This window comes from Podarcis melisellensis (genome assembly GCF_964234715.1).
Source record: "Podarcis melisellensis genome assembly, chromosome: 2".
Classification (NCBI taxonomy): domain Eukaryota; kingdom Metazoa; phylum Chordata; class Lepidosauria; order Squamata; family Lacertidae; genus Podarcis; species Podarcis melisellensis.
The window spans coordinates 124,583,699-124,611,107 of NC_138529.1; the positions used below are offsets into that span (position 1 = coordinate 124,583,699).

Below are 27,409 nucleotides of genomic sequence, written 5' to 3' on the forward strand. Positions count from 1 at the left end.
TTGGGTCAGGGCAGCCGGTTCTTCCATGTTTGGAGCGGGAGGAAGGGCCCGCGGCCATCTTGAATGAGGGCACTTTTGGGCCAGATTCTTATGTATAGGTACATACATAGCTATGTACATATTATATATATATATAATAGTTTTATATAGATAGGGAATTGATAGACGTAGGTGGTATATGGATATACGGCAGCTGCCGGGTGCCCCCCTTGGTTAGGCCTGTGATGGACAGCAGAGCCAGGCCAGTCAGCGGACTTAGTCCCACAGAAATCCCCCCCCGGGGGGGCTGGAGCCTCGCTCTGATTGGCTCCTAAGCCAGCGGGGGTGGAGCCAGCCCTTTTGGCGGGAAAAGGCAAGGCGGCTTTTCTGAGGGGGGAGCTTGGAGGGGAAGGTGGGGAGGAGAGGAAGAGGAGTCAGGCGGGAGTTCAAGGGGAGAAGCTGTGGGGAGGGGAGGGAGACCCCCAAGAGGGAGGGCTGAGGGGACCCCCTGGGTGTGGGGGTGGACTGAGAGGGGGGAGGGGAGGGAGACCCCAAGAAGGAGGGCTGAGGGGACCCCCTGGGTGTGGGGGGAGGACTGAGAGGGGGGAGGGGAGGGAGACCCCCAGGAAGGAGGGCTGAGGGGGCCCCCTGGGTGTGGGGGGAGGACTGAGAGGGGGGAGGGGAGGGAGACCCCCAAGAAGGAGGGCTGAGGGGACCCCCTGGGTGTGGGGGCAGACTAAGGGGGGCAGCGGAGGGAGACCCCCAAGTCTGAATGGGACACGACTCAGTCCAGGAAGGAGAGGGAAGAAGGGGCAGAAATGGAGTTCAGCATTTGACCACCATGTCTAGAAAGCGGAAAATCTGCCTGAGAAGAGAAGCTGTGCATGGACTTCTGCGTTTCATGCCCTGACAGCCTCCAAGTTGAGGCAAGAAGTTGACCACCACACAATTTATGTTCTCATCCTGAAACAAAGTTCTTAACCTGAGGTAATATTTCTGGGTTAGCGGAGTCTGTAACCTGAAGCGTCTGTAACGCGAGGTACCACTGTATTACTATTCTCCTCCTTGGGCCTCTGAGACAGAGAGGGGCTTTCCCTCCTCGTCTCCCAATGGAGAGGCCTCCTCCGTGGGGCCAACATGGCGGGGAGAGAGGCTGCCCTGCGGAGGCCAAGCCATCATGGCAGGGAGGCGGCTGAGAAGAAGAAGAAGAAGAAGAAGAAGAAGAAGAAGAAGAAGAAGAAGAAGAAGAAGAGGAGGAGGAGGAGTTTGGATTTGATATCCCACCTTTCACTCCCCTTCAGGAGTCTCAAAGTGGCTCACATTCTCCTTTCCCTTCCTCCCCCCCAACAAACACTCTGTCAGGTGAGCGGGGCTGAGAGACTTCAGAGAAGTGTGACTGGCCCAGGGTCACCCAGCAGCTGCATGTGGAGGAGCGGAGACGCGAACCCGATTCCCCAGATTATGTGACTACCGCTCTTAACCACTACACCACACTGGCTCTCAAAGAGGACCAAAGGTGCCGCCCTCCTTCATCCGGGAGGAGAGACCCCGAGAGCGTGGGACCCCCGAGGCCCACAGGGGAGCCATGGCGTCTCTGGGAAAAACAAAATGGCGTTCCCGCCTTTTTCAGAAAAACACCATCTGTCCCTGCCGCTTCCATGGGCTCCTCCTGGGCCTGCCTGGCCATGGGGGGGGGAATACAGCTGCCCCAAAATACTGGGGGGGGGGGGAGAGAAACAGGAAGAGAAGGAAGGAGAAATGAAGGAGAAGCTGGGAGGGGGAGCAGCCATGAGGGAAACTCAGGGGGAAAACTCCCTCAGGAAACCAGGCGAAGGAGAGGACGAGACCCAGGGGAATCTGAAAGGGGATTGGCCAGCTGCCCAATGCAGAGGCTTCTGATTGGTCCAGCCCTGCTCTGGGGTGGGAAATGGGGTCAGATGGTTCTGGGAACCCAGTAGAAACTGGTTTTCTGGCAGGAAACACGGAAAGGATGGCAGGTGTCCCTCTTCCTTTGAACTGGAATCCAGAGTCAGCTCTGCCAGACTTCTTTCTGGAATAAGAAACGCCCTCCTTTCCTGCTGGGTCCCAAACAGGGGCAAGTCAAGCTCAGCGCCACCTCCAACCCCCTCCCCACTTTAAAAGCACCACTTTGAGAAGCAGCAACTCTCAAATACGAAGAAATCAGCACCTCCACCTGCTAACATTCCCCCCCCCCCGCTTGGTATTCAGGGAGGCCTTTTCCTAGCCCCTCATCCCCCCCAATTCAAAATAAGGGGCAGGCTGGCTGGAGACCCTTCCCTCCAACCCCCTCCCCACTTTAAAAGCACCATTTTGAGAAGCAGCAACTCTCAAATACGAAGAAATCAGCACCTCCACCTGCTAACATTCCCCCCCCCCGCTTGGTATTCAGGGAGGCCTTTTCTTAGCCCCTCATCCCCCCCCAATTCAAAATAAGGGGCAGGCTGGCTGGAGACCCTTCCCTCCAACCCCCTTACCATTATTTAATGGCATCCCAGTTATATGTATTCCCCTTGTCCCAAAAGAGCCTCAGCTTCAGGGGTGTCTTCTGAATGAGCTGCCAGGAGAAGGCGCCTGAGCCTGACTCTCCAGTGGCAGAAGGTTCCCTAGGACACTCCAGGCTCAACGTGGGTCAAACGCTGAGGAAAACTTCTTGGAGCAACTTTTGGGAAAAGGGGAATACATGTAACCAGGATGCCATTATATAACGGTAAGGGGGTTGGGAAATGGGAGTGCCTGATCACCTCTTCTGTCTCCTGAGAAATCTCTATGTGGGACAAGAAGCTAAACTTAGAACTGGATATGGAACAACTGATTGGTTCAAAATTGGGAAAGGAGTACAGCAAGGCTGTATATTGTCTCCCTGCTTATTTAACTTATATGCAGAATTCATCATGCGAAAGGCTGGGCTGGATGAATCTCAAGCCGGAATTAGGATTGCGGGAAGAAATATCAACAACCTCAGATATGCAGATGACACAACCTTGATGGCAGAAAGTGAGGAGGAATTAAAGAACCTTTTAATGAGGGTGACAGAGGAGAGCGCAAAATGTGGTCTGAAGCTCAGCATCCAAAAAACGAAGATCCTGGCCACTGGTCCCATCACCTCCTGGCAACTAGAAGGGGAAGAAATGGAGGCAGTGAGAGATTTTGCTTTCTTGGGCTCCAGGATCGCTGCAGATGGTGACAGCAAAATAGAGCCCATCATCCCAGGATCTCTGAAATGAACAAATAAATGCACAGGGTGGTCCAGATTGAACTCTTCCACGGATCAATGTTTGCCACGTCCAAAATGGAAAGCAAGAGCAGAGCAGGGTCCTCCAGGGTTTGGGATCTCCCTATTCAGCTGGCCAAGGCACTTGCTCAGACCTAGACATGGGCTCCTTGGGGCCAATGGGGGCAGAGGGAGGAGGTAGAGGGAGGGCTGGGCTCGGCAAGGGTTAAGAGGAGCAGAGCTGGATTCCTAGAGAGGACGGGAAGTGGAGGGGGAGGGGGCAAGGTCCTCCATGGCTAAATTCCCCCCTCCCCCCTCCCTCCCTGCTTTCTTCTCTCTCCTGGACTCGGGTGAGTCTCCTCTCTCTTCCCCCTGAGGGTGCAATGGGGAGAAGGGGGTCCCAGGGGGGCAGGGAGGATGAGTGGGGGTCCCTGCTCAGATCATGCATGGTGGGGGGAGACCCCCAAGTCAGAGAGCAGGGGGTCCTCCCTTGTCCCCTCTGCCAAGCCAGGGAGGGGGGGAGATCGCAGGAAATATGCAGCTCTGCTCTTCCTTGGGATCCAGATGCTGCCTTCCATTTTGGGGAGGGGGCTTGGGGTCAAGGAAAACTGGGCAGGTAAAGAAACCCCCTTCAGGTTTAGGGATTATTATGGTGTGGAATGGGACGCGGGTGGCGCTGTGGGTTAAACCACAGAGCCTAGGACTTGCCGATCAGAAAGTCGGTGGTTCGAATCCCCGCAATGACAGGGTGAGCTCCCGTTGTTTGTTCCCAGCTCCTGCCCACCTATCAGTTCAAAAGCGCGTCAAAGTGCAAGTAGATAAATTGGTACCACTCAGGTGGGAAGGGAAATGGTGTTTCCATGCGCTGCTCTGGTTGGCCAGAAGTGCCTTAGTCATGGTGGCCACATTTATACAAGGATTAAGACCCATCATTAAAATACACAACAAAATTGTTCTATTAAGATACTGAAATAAGCATGCAAGAAAAGAATAGTATTAAAACAATGCAGCTATTAAGAGGCAGAAAACAACAGAGCAATGTGTAGAAAAATATCATCTTTCTTCTCCCTTTTTCTCTTAGGGTCGTGTGCTTTGAAGACGTAGCTGTTCCTTTCACAGACGAGGACTGGGCTTTGCTTGATCCTGACCAGAGAGCTCTGCAGAAGGAAGTCAAGGAGGAGAATCCTGGGATCGTGGCCTCTCTGGTAAGGCTCCCTGCTGGATCATGAGGTCAGTTTTGAAATTCCATACAGATCTCTGTGTCAGCATCGCCCTTGAGCCAGTGTACCAACTGGACTCATGCACCACAGCCCCGACTGGGCTAGGCGAGCTGGGTAGCACTGCCAGAGTCCTCCTTTGCCACAGGAACAGATGACAGTGCTGCGGACTCACAGCTTGGAGCTGAGAGCACCGGGTTTACTTTCTCAATGATGCAGTCGTTGCGCAGCAGCGTTTTGCAGAGTCTTGCAGAGTATAAACCACTCGGAGAGCAGCTCTGTAAAATATCTTCCTTTATTCTACAACTACAACTATTACACAAACTATATACAGAGCTAAATATTCTAAGTGCCTGCAGCAGCAATCTTATCTCTAAATAATATCTCTTGCACTCCCTCTCCGGTTCACTGACTGACTCTCTCTCACACACATTGAGATTCACTCACATGACTAATTAAGTAGAGAGCAATACATTGCTCCTCCTCTCTGTGGAGTCAGCAAAGACCTCAGGAGATGGTCAGGAGATTCTTGGGTATGGGAGGGGTGAAATCTCCTCATCCTCCCCCATTTCATCCGACCATTCAAGAATCTTTAACATAACTGCAATTTGCAGGTATCTCTCTCCCCCCTTATCTAAGACACTTTATCACATCATTAAACAGTTACTTCAACCACTCTGTGTCTATTGGGAAAGAGTTAAAACATAAACCTCAACCTGTAGTTTACACAAAATACACACTGTGAATACACAAATGAATAAGCAGCTTCTGAAAAAAAATCTTCATACACATTTCTTCCTCAAATACAAATTGACATTGGTAATTAGGCAGATTTGAACAAACCATTTTCAGTACTTAAACACACACTTTCCTTCAAATATCAGGTAAGGAAATAAATGCAGCGTTTTGTGTCACTACTCTCAGCACACTTCATGCTAGGTTTAAAAACCCCACCAGAGTTGCATGTGACCGCAGCCTTTGCAAACTCTTCAGAAAACCTTTTCGGTGGTACCCCCTTGGTTGTTCTCTCAGATCTGCGCAAAACTCTCTGATCCTCTTGTTCTGGTGCTTCCTCCTCTTCAGGAGAATAGGGAGCTAAAGTATATGAAGCTGCTAAGTCTGCATCAGCGTCAGACTCACCTGAGGCTTTTGGGCTCTGATAATCTGTGCCATCATCTGGATCTACACTGGCATCAGAATTATCAATCACATCAGAACTTGCCTCCCTTTTAACTTTCTTTGCCCCTCTTGCACCATCATCACAAATGGGATGGCACTGAAAAATGCCAACTCTGTCCCATTGTGGATTGTCGTCAATACTCCTGGTCAGCCTTATGGTTTTTGTGTCTGTGATCAGGACACGATAAGACCCTTTCTCATATCCCAGGAAAACACCATGTTCTCCACGCTTACTCAGTTTGTCACCCTGCGAGGTGTGCACCCAAACCTCCGAACCAAAAATTTTAAAATGCTTCACAGATGGCTTCCTTCCGTGAAGCATCTCATATGGGGTGCAATTTATACTAGACTGGTACCTCCTGTTATACACGTGACAGAAAAACGAAAGAGCTTCGGCCCAAAAAGGATTGGGCAGCCCCGAATCATGCAACAGTGTTCTGATTCCTTGCTGCAGGGTCTGGTTCAATCTCTCACATAAACCATTCTGCCAGGGCGATTTGGGCGTGGCAGTCCTATGCTCAATGCCCTGTTCAGAAAGAAAAGCCTCAAACTCTTCTGAACAAAACTCTCCACCCCTGTCAGTGAAAATACAATGTACATTCTCATTATGTACATTCCTGAGCCATTTACAAAACTGACGAAACTTGGTAAAGGCTTCAGACTTTTTCTGCAGCATATAGACCCATGCATATTTAGAGTAGGAGTCTATCAAAACCATGAAAAACCTTGAATTGCCTCTAGAAGGCGCTAGAGGCCCCACTAAGTCTGCATGAATGACTTCGTATGGTTTCTTGGCCTCTCTCCCAGACTCTGTACCTTTGGGAGCTTGCCTTGCCTTACTTTCAGCACAAGAAACACATTTCATGTGGTAGGGACATTCTTTCAGCTTCATACCCTGAACCATATCAGGCATTTTTGCCACAGCCTGGAAATTCAAATGACCATAAACGCGGTGGTAATGATGAATACATTGGTCATGCAACTTCTCATTCTTATCAACAGACAAATTGCAACACTCTTTCTCAGTTGCTTCTGCAGTACCTGTACCTGAAACAAAAGGCAATTGATACAGACCATTAACACATTTTGCATATAGAATGAGCTTGCCATCTCGACGAATTTCACAGCGAGATTTAGCAAACACCACCTTAAAACCCTGATGATCAAGCTGGGAAACGCTCAATAAATTGTCCTGAATATCAGGCGCATACAGGACATTCCTAATTGTTGTATTCAGGCTCTTTAAGAACACAGTTCCTTTAGCCTCACTAGTGAGAACTGTCCCATCTGCTTGATGAATTTCTTTCTCTTGCTTCTCAAGCTGAACAAAGAGATCCTTATCTTTGGCTACGTGGTTGGTACAGCCAGAGTCGATCACGAAGAAACTCCGCCCACGTTGATTGCAGCAGCGAGAGAGCAAAACTTTTGAAGTAGCAGGTGCTTGGGGATTTCGTCCTCCTCCCCCTCTGCCTCTGAAGTTTCCCTTTTTCTTTGAAGATTTCTTGCAGCACTGGAAACTCAAATGGCCTTGTGCTCCACATGAAAAGCACCGCTTTAACTTTAGTGCTTTAACAGCAGCAGTTTCACTTTCACCTTCCCCTGCTGAAAACTCAGGCACATTTTCAAACACATTTTTAGCAGCACAATCCCGGCTTTCTTTAACAGCCTGTCTGCGATCCCACTCATTCAAGAGCACGCTAGACACATAATCTTCTGTTAGCCGGTCAGAAGGCATTGTAGAAATCTGGGCAGCTACTCCATCATAAGACTCATCTAGGCTGTTTATCATCAGCATTGCAAACACAGCCTCTGAAATAGCCAGGTCTCGCTGAACAAGGTCCTGTCTGAGACGCTTTAACTGAGATAGATGGCTAGGCAAATCACCACCTTTCTGCAACTGTAACCTGCACAGCTTCTTGAAGAAAATCACACTGGAACCAGCATTTTGTCTCAGATGCATATCTCTCAACTTATGCCAAACAGCTTGTGCAGTCTCTTGACCCTCTAAGTTCACCAGCAAGTGGTCTGAAACACTCAAAACAATTGTCCCTCGGGCTTTCATATCTGCAACATGCCACTCAGCCCAATCATCATCATCTTTATCTGGAGGGTCATCTTCTATGGTGTGAAATAGCTTTTCCCTCTGCAAAAGCGCTTTCATCTTAACTTGCCAAACTGCATAGTTTTCAGGCGTGAGGAGGGGAAAGGACAGAGCCATCTGGCCAGAATGTGCACAGGCCATGTCTGCTATTACTTAGAGCAAGACACTTCCCTCGTGCAAACACAGATAAAGCCTTGGACTTCTTCAGTCACTCTCTCCCCCACTCAGAGCGCAATTAACAGACAAACAGGGATGCTATCTTCTTTCCTTTTGCAGTCAGCAACATACCTCAAGCAGCAGCAACAGCAACAGCGGCAGCTTGAGCACTCTGCTCCAACACAGCTCTGCTTCTAGGCACCACAAATCAGTCCAGCATGCAGCCTCCGTTCCGCCGTCCAGCGATCAGCAACAGACACCTCTGGCGACTGGGATGACTGGAACAACGACTGGTTAGACGACTGGGCCCATAACCGATGTCAGCATCGCCCTTGAGCCAGTGTACCAACTGGACTCATGCACCACAGCCCCGACTGGGCTAGGCGAGCTGGGTAGCACTGCCAGAGTCCTCCTTTGCCACAGGAACAGATGACAGTGCTGCGGACTCACAGCTTGGAGCTGAGAGCACCGGGTTTACTTTCTCAATGATGCAGTCGTTGCGCAGCAGCGTTTTGCAGAGTCTTGCAGAGTATAAACCACTCGGAGAGCAGCTCTGTAAAATATCTTCCTTTATTCTACAACTACAACTATTACACAAACTATATACAGAGCTAAATATTCTAAGTGCCTGCAGCAGCAATCTTATCTCTAAATAATATCTCTTGCACTCCCTCTCCGGTTCACTGACTGACTCTCTCTCACACACATTGAGATTCACTCACATGACTAATTAAGTAGAGAGCAATACATTGCTCCTCCTCTCTGTGGAGTCAGCAAAGACCTCAGGAGATGGTCAGGAGATTCTTGGGTATGGGAGGGGTGAAATCTCCTCACTCTGAAGGACAAACCTCCTCTATTTTGAGGGAGCCCCATAGCGCCACCTGCAGCATCTGAGATGTGAACACACCCACAACTCTCCATAGGAGATGTATCTCCTGTTCTGTCTGGGAATATTCTTCCACCAGTCCTGCCTTTTCCAACCAGGATGAGGCTGCTCTCAGCTGCCCAGGCCTTCTTCCATGTAGGCTTCAGAGATCTTAGGGGCGTGGAGGTACATCCTGTCAAATTTTCTGTTTCCCTTTCTGCATCTCTCTGTTTTTGGTTGAGCAAAGAAATGACTGAGCTTGGAGTTGGAGCAGATTTTCTCAAAAAAGGCAGTAATTCATTTCCCTTCTTCCTCTTTCACAAGCAGTCATTTGCATTGTTCAATCATTTCAGGCTCAATTTCTTCCTCAGCCTAAACATAATAATACTAATACTGCCATATAACAGCAGATTGTAGGTGGTGAATTGGAGAGGAAGAAGAAGGGAGACAACCAAGAGAATCCACACAATGGAGAAACCATATAAATATTCAGAGTGTGGAGAGAACTTTAGTCAGAGCTCCCAGTCCACTTCCCATCAAGGAAAGCTCTTCGTTCAGAAGGAGAGACTCACTTCACATGAAAGAACTAACTGGGGAAGAAATTAGTGCTTGAAATGAGGGAAAAGCTTCCTTCGCAGCTCCACCCACAGTTCCCATGAGATACTTCATACAGGGGAGTGTTTGGAGAAAAATCAGTTTCCATTAAATAAATCACAGCAAGGATAATCACAGAATTTTAGGAAATGGTATAAGGCATATGGTATTTCTGGTATCAGGAAACTTGATGAGGAATTAAGGGGAAAGACAGTGTTGACCCAGACTAGTTACAAAATGTATGTTCTCTCCCCAAGTGCCACAGACCCTCCTCCAAAGAGAGCTTCTCTGAAGAAAACACAAGCAGAAATTACTCCATTTTACGTGAATAAGGAAAACGAGGGGGTGGCTAAGAAACAGCAGGAGCCAGATCCTATTACTGACCTTATAGGATCTCTCAGCAGCTCTAAGGATGAGCAGAAAGAGGTTTTGGGCCCAGCCAGCTCAACTGCTAAGTCATCTCTGGCACTGAGACCAGGAGCTCAAGCGACTCAAGGCCAAATTCAGGCTGACTTCCGGAGGCGGCGCAAAACGGCAATGGCGGTCCTCTTTACTGTGTGAAGAGGGGCTCCGCGAAAAAGGGTCGTCCGCTGCGGCAAAGCGGAGACCCATCAAGATAAACCGCAGGCAGAGCGAGTCTGCGGCCGTGGGACTCGGCGGGTGCCAAAAGCCCCCCCAGAAACGACGAAGGGACCTCGTAAGAGGCTCCGGAACGTGAACGGGGGAGCGGCGCTGTGAGTTCATCGCTCTTTTCGCGGAAGTGAAGCCGCGCTGCTGTTGCTGATGAGCGTCGACCTTTCTTCTTGAAAATTATCGGAATTGGCTGCAATTGACCCGTGAGTAAGGGGGTACTAAAGGCTGATTAAAGCTTGACTCAATTCGGACTAATTTGGCTGAAAACGGGAGGCGAGTAACAGGAAGTCCGTCTCCCAGTCCTGTTAATTAGAACAAAGCAAAGAACTCGATGTGGGCTGAAGTATTTAAAAGAGACTTTGAAACTAGCCCGAAGGGGCATTAATAGACTGTGCTCTCTTTGAAGATAAAAAGATTGAAGGATTAAATTGGTTGATATATTGTGCTAAGGAACCTTCCCCCCATCGGGAAGAGACGTGGAATTGAAGGGGATAACCGAGCTATTGGACTGCCAGTGTTGCAAAGGAGCGCTGTCAGGCTGCTGAAACTTTTTCTCAAATACAAATTGTTACATTGATGGACACATTATTGCTTTAACCCTGATATTGTAACCTCTTTGCTACCTTGTGGCACTACCTTGAAACTGAACTATCTGAAAACCTCCTTTTTGGATTTGGGGATTATAAAAGCTGAATTAGGAACTTCGATGGCGGAAAAGAAACTTTCTTTCTTTTGAAAACTCCCTCTAGTGGATTTGCGGAGGCATTGAGGTCTGGGAACTGTACTTTGTTGGGATTCTTTGTGGCTTAATTGTTGACATTCTGGACTTGCCTTTCTCATGGATTGAAAGACTACTTGACCTTGAACAGAGGCAGCTGGGGAATGAGTGGCCCAGGGAAAACAAGAGCAGCCAAAGCAAAGGAAGCTAAAGAAAAAGATAAGAAAGCTGGGCAGCTGGTTCAAACAACGTTGATTCATCACCGCAGATCCTCTGTACCAACTGTGCTGACAGCGCAGGAGGAAGAAGTTGAAACGCTTGCTACAGAAGATATGGCAGCTGGAGGAACTGATCCAGTCCTGAAACAAATTTTGGAACAACTGGCACTTTTGAATAAAAAGGTGGACGATCAGTCATCTAAAATTGATAGAGCTACATCTACTATCAGCAAGCTAACAGATCAGGTTTCCCAGCATACTCAGGCGATTGAGAAATTGCAAGGAGCTACGGCGGAGAACTACAAACTAGCTGCGGAAGCCAATCAAAAAGCTGAGCAAGCGTGCAATAAGGTGGAGGAGATCAAAGGGGAAGTAAGACCTCTGAAAAGACAGGTAGGAGAACAGCAAGCCTACCTGTCAATGGTGGAACTGAAAAGTAAGGAATGTAATCTTAGGCTGAGGGCCGTCCCAGAGTTGGAGCAGGGCAACCTAGAGGAATTTCTGACACAGTTGTTTTCTAAATTTTGGGGGATTGAGGAAGACAAGGATTTCAAGATTGTGACGGCCTTCAGATTGGGAAGATTGGTTAAGAAAGACAAGTCCAGAGACTGTTTGGTTTGCTTGAGAACAAAAGAGGAAAGAGATAAGATACTAGGCCAACATTTTAAAAAATCCCTGGAAGTTGAAGGTAAAAGGGCAGAGATTTATAGAGATATTCCTAAATACTTGTTGGACCTTAGAGCCTCATATACAGACCTGGCAAAATTGTTAAGGTACAACGCAATCCCTTATAGGTGGGAATTTCCTCAAGGCTTATCATTCACATATAAAGGAAAGAAGGTAAGAATTAAGACACCAGAGGATCACCAGAAGTTCCTACACGACAACGAGGAGGACCTCCAAAAGAGAGCCGCGGATTCCTGGCCCCCACCACCACCGGGATTACCACCAAGACCTGCACCATCTGGAGGTGGACCAGCACCGTTACCTTCGGGAACAGACGACAAGCTAGATACCCAACTGTGATATTCAAGAAGTAGACCAGGATGTCTCTGCAGCTTCTTAGTTGGAACATAAATGGCGGGAACTTGCCAGAAAAACGGAGAAAAGTCTTTCATATTTTGAAAAAAGAACAATTAGACATCATTTGCCTGCAAGAAACACATGTGACAAGACTCCATAGAAAAGTGTTAATTAACAAAAGACTAGGCCAAGAATTTATCTCATCGGATAAAGTCAAGAAAAGAGGAGTGGTGATATATGCAAAGGAGAACCTGTCACCAAAATTTGTATTTAAAGATGAACAGGGCAGAATATTGGCAATTGAAATTCAGACACAAGGAGAAAAGTTTTTGATTTTAGGAATATATGCCCCAAATGATGGAAAATCGGAATTTTACAAGAAGCTGCATGAGATTATGCTGGACTATCTGGACTATAACAACATTATCATGTTGGGAGATATGAACGGTGTCGCATTAGTGAATATGGATAAGTCGCAAAGTGCCAATATGACGAAAGACGGCAGACTGCCAAAAACCTTTTTCGAAATGACTGACAATTTGGATTTGATTGACATATGGAGGATCAAGAACCCTCTAGGGAAAGAAGGCACTTTCTTTTCTGAGGCTCAATAGAGGAGTTCAGAAAAGAAATAGAGCTAAATGTGGTTAAGAAAGTAAAGTATTTAGGGGTGCACTTGACCTCCAAAAATCTGAACTTGTTTAAAGACAATTATGAGAAATGCTGGTCAGAGATCAAAAGAGACTTGGAAACATGGTCAAGATTGAAACTCTCCTTGTTGGGCAGAATAGCTGCTATAAAGATGAATGTATTGCCGAAAATGCTATTTTTGTTTCAGGCCCTCCAGATCGTGGACAAGGTGGAATGTTTTGGAAGAGGGCAGAGGGATATTTCCAAATTTGTCTGGCAGGGCAAAAAGCCCCGAATAAAGTTCAAAATACTAACTGATGTGAAAGAAAGAGGGGGGTTTGCCCTGCCGGACTTGAGGTTATATTATGAATCTGCAGCCCTCTGCTGGTTGAAGGATTGGATTCTGTTGGAGAACACCGATGTCCTTGACCTGGAGGGATTTGACAATGCTTTTGGGTGGCATGCATATTTGTGGTATGACAAGGTTAAAGTTCATAAATTGTTCAAAAACCATATTGTCAGAAGGGCAATTTTTATGGTCTGGTCAAAATATAAAGACTTACTGGAGAGTAAAACTCCGAGGTGGCTTTCACCAATGGAGGCCAAAGCACGTAAAAGGCTTAATATGGAGGCCCATTGGCCTAAATATTGGGAAATAATTGAAAAAATTGGAGATAAATGGAGGTTGCAGAGTATGGAAAAATTAAAAAACAAGGTGCGAGATTGGTTACACTATGCTCAAATTCAGGAAGTTTTTAAAGCGGACAAAAAAGTGGGTTTTCAGGAGGAAAAATCGAAATTAGAGACAGAGTTGCTTGAGCCAAAATCCAAGTTAATCTCGAGAATGTACAACTTGCTGCTTAAATGGAATACACAGGATGAGATTGTTAAATCCTCCATGATAAAGTGGGCACAGGATTTGGGGCATAACATTATGTTTGAAGACTGGGAAAGGTTATGGAACACCGGAATGAACTTCACGGCATGCACTGCCTTGAAGGAAAACATTATGAAAATGATATACCGGTGGTACATGACCCCAGTCAAGCTTGCAAAAATATATCACCTGTCTGACAATAAATGTTGGAAGTGTAAAGAGGAGGAAGGGACATTTCTACACCTCTGGTGGACCTGCCCGAAGGTGAAGGCCTTCTGGGAGATGATACATAATGAACTAAAAAAGGTGCTTAGATTTACCGCACCCAAGAAACCGGAGGCCTTCCTCCTGGGCATGGTAGATCAGAGGCTGGTTAAGAAAGATAGAATTTTCTTTATGTACGCGACCACAGCAGCAAGGATCCTGATGGCAAAGCACTGGAAGACACAAAATCTACCCACACTGGAAGAATGGCAGACGCAGCTGATGGACTATATGGAATTGGCTGAAATGACTGGCAGAATCCGAGACTCGGGAGAAGAAGAAACGGAGGAAGTTTGGGAAAAATTTAAGGACTATTTGAAAAAACATTATAAGTTGTATGAATGCTAAAAAATGCTCCTATTCAGGAAAGTACAGCTTCAGTATCGATAAATTTTTGAATTGGTAAATAAGGTACAACAAGACACAAGTGGAGTAATGAAATAAGTTTATTGTGTTGAATTTAAAAATTAATGGATATGGACTGAAATGTTAAGAGAATAGATATCACGATAAAACGGAAGATATATTATTATATTTAAAATAAGTTAACAAATTGCTGAGGCTTTGTATTCACAGAGAACGCAGTATCTGGAAGACGGGGGGAGTCCACTAGATCTATGGAAATATGTATTTGTAATTTGAGGATTGTAAACTATAAACCTAATAAAAATTATGTTAAAAAAAAAAAAAAAAGGCCAAATTCAGGCTAAACAGGTAGAGGAACTAATCTGAAAGCAAAATTCAGAACTACCCTCAGGAAATGCTAATACAAGGCTAAAAGACTCCTTCTCCCAAGCCTCTGGTGCAAATGAGAAATTATCCATCATTGGGTGACTCGTACTACTAACGAGGGACATAGAATGCATAAAATCCTTTTTGGCTGACACTAATAAAATTCTTACCATCCTGATAGGTACTTGTAAAACCTTCTGGAATAAAGTCTAGCAGAGAGTGTGGAACCGGATAATACAACAATATCTCTTTCCCTACCATTAAAAATAGATCAATAAGGGAGGTTTAATTCGTCCACATGGCAAAAGGAGGTCTATAAGTACAAAGAAGAGCAAAAATGTTAAAAAAAAATTAAAATAGTGCAATATTAAAAAGTTGACTTAAAAATACCTTTTAAATTACTTAAGAGTAGCTCATGCTCTGGGTCCAGACAGAAGACTTAAGAAGCTTGTACTGTACAGTGGTACCTTGGGTTAAGTACTTAATTCGTTCCAGATGTCCGCTCTTAACCTGACACTGTTCTTAACCTGAAGCACCACTTTAGCTAATGGGGCCTCCTGCTGCTGCCGTGCCGCCGGAGCATGATTTCTGTTCTCATCCTGAAGCAAAGTTCTTAACCCGAGGTACTATTTCTAGGTTAGCGGAGTCTGTAAACTGAAACGTATATAACCTGAAGCATATGTAACCCGAGGTACCACTGTACTGGAATCTGCACACCAGATCCCTATATCAATATGAAACGATATGCAAGGTTATCAAATGCTCTGCTCTCCTGTCAGAAGCCAAAACCAAACCAAGAATTGGAAATGGGTTCTGTCCATGAGTGGTGTATTAGTCTCAAGATTATTCCAAAATGTGGCATCACCAGCTCCTCTGCTTCCACATTCAGCAACACCTCCAAAAACTCCTCAATCCAAGGCAGACTATTGTCCTTTAGTTGACATATACTCCGCAGGTGACAATCCTGACTAGCCAGCTGACCTGGACCCCAAGGAACCCCCTAACTCAGACAGCCCTGGGTCCTTGCACTTGAGAAATCTAGGGAAGGACCTACTTGACAGAACTGAAAAGAATTGATTGCATGTCTCCTGTGCTCTGCCATAAGTAGCCCAGAATGAAATACTCTCAGATTGGACCTCTGACATTCCTGCCTAATAAGTTTGAAGAAGGAACACAAGGGCTGATGCAAGCAAAACTTGACCCTTTGTGCTCCAGATCCAGCCCACCAAAACGAACCCTCCTTCCCTGAACAAACTGATAAAAAGCAAGAGGAGATAAAAGAGAATGGGATTATATTTATGGATTACAACAGAAAAGCGAACTATGTGATAAAATTGAAATGGATTAAAGCCTCAAACTTTCACTGTATTACTACGGAAGGAAATGGAGTTTAGTTTTGATGGTCGGCCAAGGCTTGGGGACAGGATGGTGACTGCTTTTGGCACCAAGTTCTGTCCATAAGCACCATTGAATTCAATGGGATCTACTCTCAGGTCACTACTGTGCAGAACATGTCAGCCTTACGAAGTGGGGTGAGGAGCAAACAGGGGAAACTGCAAGCACTGGAGATGTTTAGAAATGGGGCTTCTGTTGGGAAGGGGCTGCCCCATTTGGGCTTCTCCAGGGGCAGGAGAATATCTAGGGCAGGAGAATCCCTGCAGGGCCTCTGAGGCTCCCTTTGCTTCTTCCTCTCTCCCAGGACCCTGCAGCTTCTTTTGGCTCCTTGACTCCTCAGGAAGGATGAGTGAGACGGATCCTGCAAAGCTAGAGGAGATGGAAGAGGGAAGATGGACGCGTGACCTGGTCCGGCTGTCTCCCGCATCCCTCCCCACAACCTCTGAGCGCTCCCTCCCAGGGACCTCCGAGAGATCTGGTGAGTCCCAGGGGAGGGGAGATGGGGACCTGGATGGATGGAGCCAGAGAGGAATTGGGGCTTCCTCAGCTTGGGGGTGGGGGGAGGCAGGCAGGCGGATGGAGATGGAGAAGGGGGGCACCTTTTCGGGCTCCCCCACCTGCCTGCCTGCCTGCCTGCCTGCTCCTTTGTCATCTGCAGGCAATTTGAGCTAGGAATAGATCACAACTCCCCAGTCACCGCGATGTATCGGCAGCTCAAAAGGTCTAAAATCAGTTCTGTGATCTGAATGCCTTACCAATGTCCAACACTGATCCGTCGCGCAGCACTAGAACCCACAACTCTTTTTTAAAAAAATTGGTTTTCACATATTATTTTACAATACAGATGTACCAAAGCCAACACCATTTCCTCCCCATCCCCCCCATACATTTACATTTCTATTTCCTCAATCCATCATATTATTCTTTTCTCCATCCTCAAACTTCCCTCCGCCCCATCGCGCAGCACTAGAAGCCACGAGTCTTGAAAGGAACCTGATCCTGCTTTGCAGATTGAACGCAGATGAGGCCTCCATGTATTTTTCTTTTCTTTTCTTTTTGGAATAACTTTTTATTTGCTTTTAAAAACAAGGAACATAGGAATAATAAAACATGTAGACCAAGTCTTCTCATGTCATTTCTATGTAAAATAGCAGAATAAATTTGCCGGAATATCTATAACATATAATTCATCATTAGTGGTCAGTGTATGAGTTCTGGGTTCATGAATTGTTTTCAACTGAAACAAAGGGGAAACAGGAGAGAACAGAGAACATTCAACATCACAGAGCCAAATGCCTAGACTGAAGCTCTTGTGGTCGTTGTGCTTAGATTAAGTGAGTAATAGTCATTTTCCCTCTTCTGTTACCAATGAAACAATACAGAGTTCGTTTCATCATGAAAATGGGAGGGAGAGGGTTCAAAGTGAAGAAAGAGATTTATGTATAAATTTAAATTTAGACCAACCAGATTGAGATAACTTCTGATGGGGAGTGTTCAGGTGAAGATGTTGCTGTTTGTTAAAATACTGTACTACATCAAACATTAAAAGCCTTCCTAAACAGGGTCACCTTCCGATGTCTTCTTAAAGTCTGGTAGTTGTTGTCCTCTTTTACATCTGGTGGGAGGGCATTCCACAGGGAGGGCGCCACTACCGAGAAGGCCCTCTGCCTGGTTCCCTGTAACTTGGCTTCTCGCAGTGGGGGAACCACCAGAAGGCCCTCGGTGCTGGACCACAGTGTCCGGGTAGAACGATGGGGGTGGAGACACTCCTTCAGATATACTGGGCCGAGGCCGTTTAGGGCTTTCAAGGTCAGCACCAACACTTTGAATTGTGCTCAGAAATGTACTGGGAGCCAATGGAGGTCTTTCAAGACCGGTGTTATATGGTCTCGGCGGCCGCTCCCAGGCCCCAGTCTAGCTGCCGCATTCTGGATTAGTTGTAGTTTCCGCGTCACCTTCAGAGATAGCCCCACGTAGAGCGCATTGCAGTAGTCCAAGCGGGAGATAACCAGAGCATGCACCACTCTGGCGAGACAATTCGCGGGCAGGGAGCGTCTCAGCCTGCGTACCAGATGGAGCTGGTAAACAGCTGCCCTGGACACAGATTTGACCTGTGCCTCCATGGACAGCTGTGAGTCCAAAATGACTCCCAGGCTGCGCACCTGGTCATTCAGGGGCAAAGTTACCCCATTCAGGACCAGGGAATCCTCCACACCTGCCCACCTCCTGTCCCCCCAAAACAGTACTTCTGTCTTGTCAGGGTTCAATCTCAATATGTTAGCCGCCATCCATCCTCCAACCGCCTCCAGACACTCACACAGGACCTTCACCACCTTCACTGGTGATTCACTGATTTAAAAGAGAGGTTATGGTTGATGGTATCAAATGCCGCTGAGAGATCCAGCAGCTCTCACCTTTGTCCCTAGCCCGCCGGAGATCATCAACCAGTGCGACCAAGGCAGTTTCAGTCCCATGATGAGGCCTGAATCCCGACTGGAAGGGATCCAAATGGTCTGCTTCTTCCAGGCGTGCCTGGAGTTGTTCAGCAACCACTCGCTCAATCACCTTGCCCAAGAATGGAAGATTTGAGACTGGGCGATAGTTGGCCATTGTGGCCGCATCTAAAGATGGTTTTTTAAGAAGCGGTTTAATAACCGCCTCTTTCAGTGGGTCTGGGAAGGCTCCCTCACGGAGGGAAGCATTCACCACCCCACGAAGCCCATCGCCCAGCCCTTCCCGGCTCGCTTTTATAAGCCAGGATGGGCAAGGATCAAGGAGACAGGTGGTTGGTTTCACTCGTCCAAGCAGCCTGGCCACATCCTCGGAGGTAACAGATTGGAACTGATCCCACACAATTTGACTAGACAGGACTCTAGCACTCTCCCGCTCCGGCCCTGCTCCCATGGTGGTGTCTACCTCTTCCCCAATCTGAGCGACTTTATCTGCAAAAAATTTTGCAAAATCATTGCAGGAGATCATGTGGCCCTTACTGGGCCCCGGTGTAACAGGTGGTTCTGCTAAATTGTGAACCACCTGAAAAAGTCTCCTGCTGCTGTTTTCTGCAGATGCAATAGAGGCGGTGAAGAAAGTCTCCTTCACTGTCGCTACCGCCACTTGGTAGGCTCGACATTGAGCTCTAACCCGTGTCCGGTCAGCTTCAGAATGAGTTATCCGCCACTGGTGCTCTAGCCGTCTCAATGATTGTTTCATTGCCCTCAGATCTGTGGAAAACCACGGGGCCGTCCAGGCTCCATGCAGTCAGAGAGGGCGCTTCAGAGCCAAACAGTCAATAGCCCTGGTTAACTCCACATTCCAGTGGGCCACCAGGAAATTAGCTGAAAGGCCATCGACATGGGATAAAACATCCCCTACCATTCTCTGGAAACCATTTGGATCCATTAAGTGGCGGGGGCGGACCATCCGAATTCGTCCCACCTCCCTGCAGAGGGGATGGGTCGCGGAGAAGTCCAGTTGCACCAGGAAGTGATCTGACCATGGCACTTCTTTTGTTTTGCTTTTACTTAGTGTCAGATCACCAACATCCGTAGAGGTAAACACCAGGTCCAAGGCATGTCCATGGCTATGGGTTGGGCCAGACTTATTCAGGGACAGCCCCATGGAGGCCATGCTTTCCACGAAGTCCCGAGTGGCCCCTTGTAAGGTTGTGTCAGCATGGATATTAAAATCCCCTAGGACAACCAAGCTAGGTGTCTCCAGGAGAACATCCGCCATGACCTGAAGCAGCTCAGGCAGGCAATCCTTGGTGCAGCGGGGAGGTCGGTACACCAAAAGGAATCCTGTACTGCCCCTATTGCCCAACTTCCAGAACATGCACTCAGAAAACTGAGTCTTCCCAATAGGATGCCTAGTGCAGACTAATGACTTCCTAAAACTCACTGTAACCCCCCTCCCTGCCCACATGACCTGGGTTGCTGTGTGTAAGAGAAACCTGGTGGACAAGCAGCATCAAGGACAGGCCCATCTGCTTCATCCAACCAAGTCTCTGTTACACATGCCAGGTCAAGTCCTCCATCCATGATCAAGTCATGGATGGCAGTGGTTTTATGAATCATTGACCTGGCATTGCACAGCAGCACCTTCAGGTCATGTGGGTATCCCTTGCTGATTCTAGTATCCATCCGGTCAGGACCAGACCCGGAGGCAGGAATAGTCCTCAGACAACGACTAAACCTGCCTCCTCTGTAACGACATGGTCTGGTCTTAACGTAACTCCTCCTCCTACCCGTGATCACTGAGATCGGTTGTCCCAGTGCATCCCCCCCTGTGGAACATGCCCCAGCCATTTTGTTGGCTGGGACCCACTCCCCGGCAGCCCTGACCCCTCCCCTTAGGAACAAAATAAAATCTTTTAAAAAATAAAACAATAAAACAATACAAAAAAACCTGTACAATACAAAAAAACCCACCCCACCCCCACCCCCCACATATAAAAAATTCAGAAGAAATTTTTAAAAACATTTTAAAAAGAACTCTGCGCCCCCCTGAGTCCTCCTGGACAGCAGCAGCAGTAACAGCAACCGTAGTTGTGAGGCCTGTCAGGCCCCGCCCCGGGCCAGGTGGTTAGCGGCAAGAGCAGGGCCCTCAGGCACTCACCAGGGGAGTCCTCCTGGGCAGCAGAGCAGTCCTTTTGAGGCTTGAGGCCCCGCCCCGGGCCAGGTGGTGAGTGGCAAGAGCAGGGCCTTCAGGCACTCACCCAGGAGAGGTCAAGGAGGAGAATCGTGGGATCATGGACTCTCTCAGTAAGGATCCCTGTTGGATCATAACATGTTGTGATTGGAGATGGAGTGGATTCCATGATTGAGCCACAAAAATATCCATCCCAGATAAAAGCCAAGCAATATCTTAGTTAATACCAGGAAACAAAAACAGTGAAAACTATTGGACGGCCTCACATCTCATTCTCTTCAGTTCTTCCTCTGTCACAAGCATTCATTAACATTGTTCAATAATCTGGAGCTCCCATTTCCTCCTGAGACTCTAATTAGCTTCTTTCTTCATTGCAGATGGTGATGAACTGGAAGGGAAGAACAAGGGAGACCACAACAGAATCCACATAGCAGAGAAGTCAGATAAATATTCAGAGTGTGGAGAGAAGATCCGTCAGAGCTCCCAGTTCACCTCCCATCAAAGAAAGAGCTTCATTCGAAGGAATAGCCTCACTTCACAGGAAAGAACACAGAGTAGGGAGAAATCGTATCAGTGCTTGGACTGTGGAAAGAGCTTCAGCCAGAGGGCCCATCTCACTTCTCATCAAATAATTCATACAGGGGAGAAGCCCTATCAGTGCTTGGAATGTGGAAAGAGCTTCAATGAGAAGGGTAGTCTCACTTCCCATCAAAGAATTCATACAGGGGAGAAACCGTATCAGTGCTTCGAATGTGGAAAGAGCTTCAGTCACTCGGGGAATCTCACTTCCCATCAAAGAGTTCATACAGGGGAGAAACCGTATCAGTGCTTGGAATGTGGGAAGAACTTTAGTCACCGCCAGAATCTCGCTTCTCATCAAAGAATTCATACAGGGGAGAAACCGTATCAGTGCTTGGAATGTGGAAAGAGCTTCAATCGGAAGGGTCACCTCACTTCCCATTACAAAATTCATACAGGAGAAAAACCCTATCAGTGCTTGGAATGTGGAAAGAACTTCCGTAAGAAGGTGCATCTCACTTCTCATCAAAAAATTCATACAGGGGAGAAACCATATCAGTGCTCGGAATGTGGGAAGAGCTTCAGTCAGGAGGGGAATCTCACTTCTCATCAAAAAATTCATACAGGGGAGAAACCCTATCAGTGCTCGGAATGTGGGAAGAGCTTCAGTCAGGAGGGGAATCTCACTTCTCATCAGAGAATTCATACAGGGGAAAAACCCTATCAGTGCTTCGAATGTGGAAAGGGTTTCAGTTGGAAGGATAGTCTCACTTCCCATCAAAGAATTCATACAGGGGAGAAACCCTATCAGTGCTTGCAATGTGGGAAGAGCTTCAATCGAAAGGGTCACCTCACTTCTCATCAAAGAATTCATACAGGGGAAAAACCGTATCACTGCTTGGAATGTGGAAAGAGCTTTCGTCTGAGTGGTGATCTGACTTCCCATCAAAGAATTCATACAGGGGAGAAACCCTATATGTGCTTCGATTGTGGGAAAAGCGTCCACAAGCTCACTTCCCATCAAAGACTTCACACACGTGAGAAACCCTATCAGTGCATGGAATGCGGAAAGAGCTTCAGTCAAAGTGCCACACTCTCTTCCCATCACAGAATTCATACAGGGGAGAAACCCTATCAGTGCTCAGAATGTGGGAAGAGCTTCAGTCAGGGGGGGAATCTCACTTCCCATCAAAGAATTCATACAGGGGAGAAACCCTATCAGTGCTTGGAATGTGGGAAGCGCTTCACTCAAAGGACCCATCTCACTTCCCATCAAATAATCCATACAAGAGAGAAAGTGTTTGGAATGTGGGAAAAGATTCATTCATGGCCCACCAAATAATTCATACAGGGTTGAAAGCATATCAGCACATGGAATGTGTATAAAATTTCACTTGTTCAAAAGTCAATTTAAGATCTCACACCAGGGTGAAGAATAGAATTATGGATTCAGAATCTAGTCCAACCCCCTCCAGAAATCTCATTTCAAGCAGACATGACCATCCAGCTTCTTCTTAAAACCCCCCAGTGAAGGTCCACCCCCTTCTGAGAGAGTTCCTTTCCACTGTCAGCTCTTACTAGCAGAGAGAAAATATAAAAAAGACTTTGGAGAAGACTTCCGGTGTGATGGCCTATGGCGTTTGGCTGCTTTCCCAGGACACCGGACCCCAGTCGTGCAATTAAACAAGGTGAATCTGTGGGTAATTATCCCTGTTGAACCCCGCAGAGATGGGGCGGATGTGCCTTCACCCGCACGTCGTCCGATATCTGCCGCTCGCTACAGTGGAGGCAGAAGCGCTGGGTGTTTAGCATTGCACGAATTGGACACTCTCCGATGCCAACGCCATGAGCGGGAGCATTCCTGTTTTTCAACAAAGATTTGAATTCGGACTTTGAAAGGACTTTTGTCTCTCTGCTATAGAAGATGTGAGGTGAGCATCTCATCTTTTTTGATACTTCGTGCTGTTGGGCCAACGCCCTCCCTCACTTGTCCGAATGGTGAGGAACTTCGCCCGTAGTAGCAGAGTACAGCAGAAGCAGACTCTGGTTGGAATGCAGCATCAAGAAAATAAGAAGTCTGTTGGGATACTGCCAGGGAGACAAAGGCCATCATGACCCCACATCAATTCCGGACGATCCATCGATCTCCCGTAGATACAGTATCAGTCAGTTAGCGACACGAGCTGCAGAAATAGTTTGCCACATTCCAGGGCTCGTGCACGCTCTATCAGCAGAGTTTGCACAACGAAAGGTGCACTCAGGAGAGCATTATTTACAACTTTATTCAGCGTTGATCAGAACAAAGAAAAACATGAGTGCCTGCTTCGATGTTCAGGCACACAGAGAGAAGAAACAAAAGCTATATACATAAACAGAAAGATCCTGTGAACAGGAAATACGCAGGCTGTGACACAACAACCTGCTCCCTTCTTAAGGTGGAACGGAAATATCCTAACAAAGTCAACAGAGTGAAGAGCTGACTCACGCACCAGAGGGGATAGAAATAGCTCCCGTTCTCACACGATGATACATTAGGTAATTAGGCAATTAAAGGCACAGTGTCACACTGTGCAATGATAGAATGAAACACTGCAGTACTGCCAGCTACTTCATGATTTGGCAAGCCTCATGGAGAAAGAGTCAATTAATGAAATGGAATGCAAGTGAAACTATATTAAAAAAAACTTGAGAATTTGATGTTTAATGGTGCGGGCCTTTGTGGAGGGCTCTAATTATTATTGGCAAGGTATCAGCTTGTTTGAAGATATGAAGAGACTTTGTTGAAATACAGTCTTACCAGAGAATGAGGCTGTAATTTCAACTGCGTCACACGCCATCTTCTCTCCCTTTTTTGTTATTGTTTGAGTCTAGATAGAGAGTAATCTGGCCTCCTGCCAAAGCTCTGGCAAGACTCCAGCTTCTCCAACTCTCTCAATAATGATCTGGCGTCCTGCCAAAGCCTTAGCCGATCAACAAAGCTCAAACTCCCATTTCCTTCCATAGGAATACAGTGAAACTTCGGGAGTTTAAATCCATTTCAATTTTGTCACATAGTTCTCTTTTTCATTGTAATCCAGAAGTATAATCCCATTCTCTTTTATCTCCTCTTGCTTTTTATCAGTTTGTTAGCATTCCGGGGGGGGGGGTGCGTGTGTGCATGCTGCTGAATCATTTATGTTGCAAACATGATATATATATAAAGAAAGAGTAAATATTTTACATCGAAGGAAGTCTTTTTTGCGGTTTGAATCGTTTTGGCTTTGTATCTGCTTCAATTTAGCAGTTTATGATCTTGTTCCTTCTGTTCCAGCACATGTCTGTATATTAGTTCTAATTTCACTCTAATAAACAGAAGTACCTCTGCTTCTTAATGGCCGAGTAGGAGGGCTACCAATAGGCAAAGTGATTTTGCTGCCTCTCAGATTCCATGGAGGAGCAAGAGCCAGGTATCAAGACAATCTGCGAGTGAAGCTCACTCCCCCCCTGGGCCCTGGGGGGAGCTTGCAAGGACAATTACCCTCAAAGCTTCCTTGTTTATTCTTTGCTATCAATCTCTGCTATCTTGGGAGCAGGATCCATTAAGGCAGACCGGAACCAGAAGCCCCATTTCTAAACATCTCTATTGATTTCCATTTCATTTTTTTTGCTCCTCACCCCACTTCATAAGGCTGGCATGGTCTGCACAGTAATGACCTAGAGTAGATCCCATTGTACTCAGTGGGGTTTATGGACAGAACTTGGTGCCAAAAACAGTCATCATCCTGTCCCCAAGCCTGAAAACTGCAGCCCCAGAGTTCTTAACCTGAAGCACTATTTCTGGGTTAGCGGAGTCTGTAACCTGAAGCGTATGTAACCTGAAGCATATGTAACCCGAGGCACCACTGTACAAGATTAAATATTTTTTCGGCCGGGGATGCTAAAATGGTGCAAATGATGGCACATTAGAAAAAAAGGGGTCCCTCTCAAAGGGGGCTGAAGACAACCAACAGATTACAACTGGGGAATATTTCACCCAGGAAACCACATCTGCTTGCATGGATTTTTGTCATATATGGATTTATAAAAGTGAAGGTGAATCTTTGATCTTTGTAAGCTTCCCTTAGGGCCCAGGGGGAGCAAGCTTGGATTGTAGAGGAACCAAACAAGTATTAACTGTGAAATCTATCGCACAGTGGGGTCTCTTCCAGAAGAATCTTCGGTTTGGGAAAATATCAGTCCATTAAAATACATTACGTGTCTTAATTTTAACTAAACAAAGGAAAGCTGGAAGACAGCCCAGAGTCTTGGAAGGTAAGACGGTGGAATGAAATAGGGCCTTCTGAGGAGGGACTGCACCGAAAACAATTGAGGGACAACAAGAAGAAGAGCACAATTTTCATTATGCATGTTAATTTACATATAGATCTGTTAAATATGATGAAAGTTGCATGCCAGTGGCTGTCAAGATAAGATAAAGGATTAAGATCGGGATGATATTGGGAATAAATAAAAGAGAGAAAAGTAGGAACAAGAACCAAAAAAAACCAAAAAACATCATCATCATCAATCTTTGACTTTTGACTTCTTGGTTTCTCTGTTGTTATTCTGTCTCTCACAGCTACAATAAACCTACCATTAATATTGTGGACTAGGCATTTCTTCGTCAGAGGGCAAAAAAGCAAATTTAGCAGGGGATCAAATACTTTCTCTCCTCACTCTATATGTTCACACACACACACACACACACACATACACACACACCTGGCTCTCGTTTGGAGGAGTGAGAGACGGAGGCTCTTTACTTTTAGAACTAGAATACAAAAAAGGGGAAAGTAAAACACCTAGGTGGTTGTCACCAATGGAAGCTAAGGCGGTGAAAAAGCTTAATATGGATTCCAATTGGCCAAAATATTGTGAAATCCTAGAACAAGATGGTGAAAAGTTTAAACTTCAGAGTTTTGAGAAACTAAGGCTCAAAGTTCGAGATTGGTTACATTACTATCAGATAAACGAGACATTTAAGCAGGACAGGAAAATAGGATTTCAGAAGGAGAGGTCAAAGTTAGAAACAGAACTGTTAGAACCCAATACTAAGAATTTGTCTAGAATGTATAACTTGCTGTTGAAATGGAATACACAGGAGGAAACGGTTAAATCAGCTATGATTAAATGGGCACAGGACATCGGTCATGACATTATGTTTGCTGACTGGGAACAGTTATGGACCACGGGTATTAAGTTTACGGCATGTAGTGCCTTAAAAGAGAACATAATGAAAATGATCTACAGGTGGTACATGACCCCAGTCAAGCTGGCAAAAATTTACCATTTGCCCAATAATAAATGCTGGAAATGTAATGAGTCTGAAGGAACCTTCTACCACCTTTGGTGGACCTGCCCAAAGATTAAAGCCTTTTGGGAAATGATCTATAATGAAATTTAAAAAGTCCTTAAGGGGACATTCTCAAAGAAACCGGAGGCTTTTCTTTTGGGCATGGTGGGCCAACTGGTGCCAAGAAAGGATAGGACATTTTTCATGTATGCAACCACAGCAGCAAGAATTCTTTTGGCAAAGTATTGGAAGATGCAAGAACTACCTTCTCTGGAAGAATGGCAGACAAAGGTGACAGAATTCATGGGACTGGCAGAGATGACCGGCAGAATCTGCGACCAGAGGAAAGAGGCGGTGGAAGAGGACTGGAAGAAATTCAAAATTTACCTTAAAAACTGTTGTAAAATTGAGGACTGTTAAGATGTTAAGGGGTAAGAAAAAGAGAACTACAGCGGTAAATAATTATTTCAAGGAAATTTTAAGAGAATTAAATAGAGAATTGGACTTAAGGGTTGCTAAAGAATCGCAAAATAAGGATGCAGAGAAAGGGAGGTATGGGGAAGTCATTTTTTATTTTATATCATAGAATCATAGAGTTGGAAGAGACCACAAGGGCCATCGAGTCCAACCCCCTGCCAAGCAGGAAACACCATCAGAGCACTCCTGACATATGGTTGTCAAGCCTCTGCTTAAAGACCTCCAAAGAAGGAGACTCCACCACACACCTTGGCAGCAAATTCCACTGTCGAACAGCTCTTACTGTCAGGAAGTTCTTCCTAATGTTTAGGTGGAATCTTCTTTCTTGTAGTTTGGATCCATTGCTCCGTGTCCGCTTCTCTGGAGCAGCAGAAAACAACCTTTCTCCCTCCTCTATGTGACATCCTTTTATATATTTGAACATGGCTATCGTATCACCCCTTAACCTCCTCTTCTCCAGGCTAAACATGCCCAGCTCCCTTAGCCGTTCTTCATAAGGCATCGTTTTTGTTGTGTGTGTTTTGTTTGTTGTGTTGTCTTTTTTTTGTTGTGAAAACCAATAAAAATTATTTTAAAAAAAATAGAATACAAAAAAGGTGTGAGGAGGTCAAGGAAACAAGCAAATGAAAGATAAGTTATGTG

The 27,409-nt window shown here is 46.3% G+C and overlaps 2 protein-coding genes and 1 long non-coding RNA gene across 6 annotated transcripts in view; 2 read left to right on the forward strand and 1 right to left on the reverse strand.

Annotated features, from left to right (window-relative positions):
• Window positions 1-10: 10 nt before the first annotated feature.
• The window catches only part of LOC309364444 (uncharacterized protein), a 104,200-nt gene continuing 76,801 nt past the window's right edge, over window positions 11-27,409 (forward strand). For 2 of the 4 annotated variants that reach the window (XR_014165838.1, XM_081901746.1), the window contains exons 1-2: window positions 3,443-4,416; window positions 16,118-16,291. Coding sequence is in view for 2 of the 4 variants with exons in the window: in XM_081901746.1 (XP_081757872.1) it covers window positions 16,159-16,291 (133 nt within the window). In the remaining 2 variants the exon portion in view is untranslated. Of the gene's footprint in view, window positions 115-3,442; window positions 4,417-16,117; window positions 16,292-27,409 lie in introns of those variants that run through there. The other 2 variants (XM_081901747.1, XM_081901750.1) reach the window with 2 other exon arrangements.
• Window positions 20,539-23,683, forward strand: LOC309364801 (uncharacterized protein). Its single transcript, XM_081902714.1, has 2 exons — window positions 20,539-20,573; window positions 20,838-23,683. Exons 1-2 carry the CDS (start codon window positions 20,561-20,563, stop codon window positions 22,319-22,321), a joined length of 1,497 nt encoding a protein of 498 aa, XP_081758840.1. The 5' UTR covers window positions 20,539-20,560; the 3' UTR covers window positions 22,322-23,683.
• The window catches only part of LOC309365358, a 39,253-nt gene continuing 36,100 nt past the window's right edge, over window positions 24,257-27,409 (reverse strand). Inside the window, exon 3 of the long non-coding RNA XR_014166049.1 lies at window positions 24,257-25,669. This is a non-coding gene — a long non-coding RNA (uncharacterized lncRNA). The remainder of the gene's footprint in view (window positions 25,670-27,409) is intronic.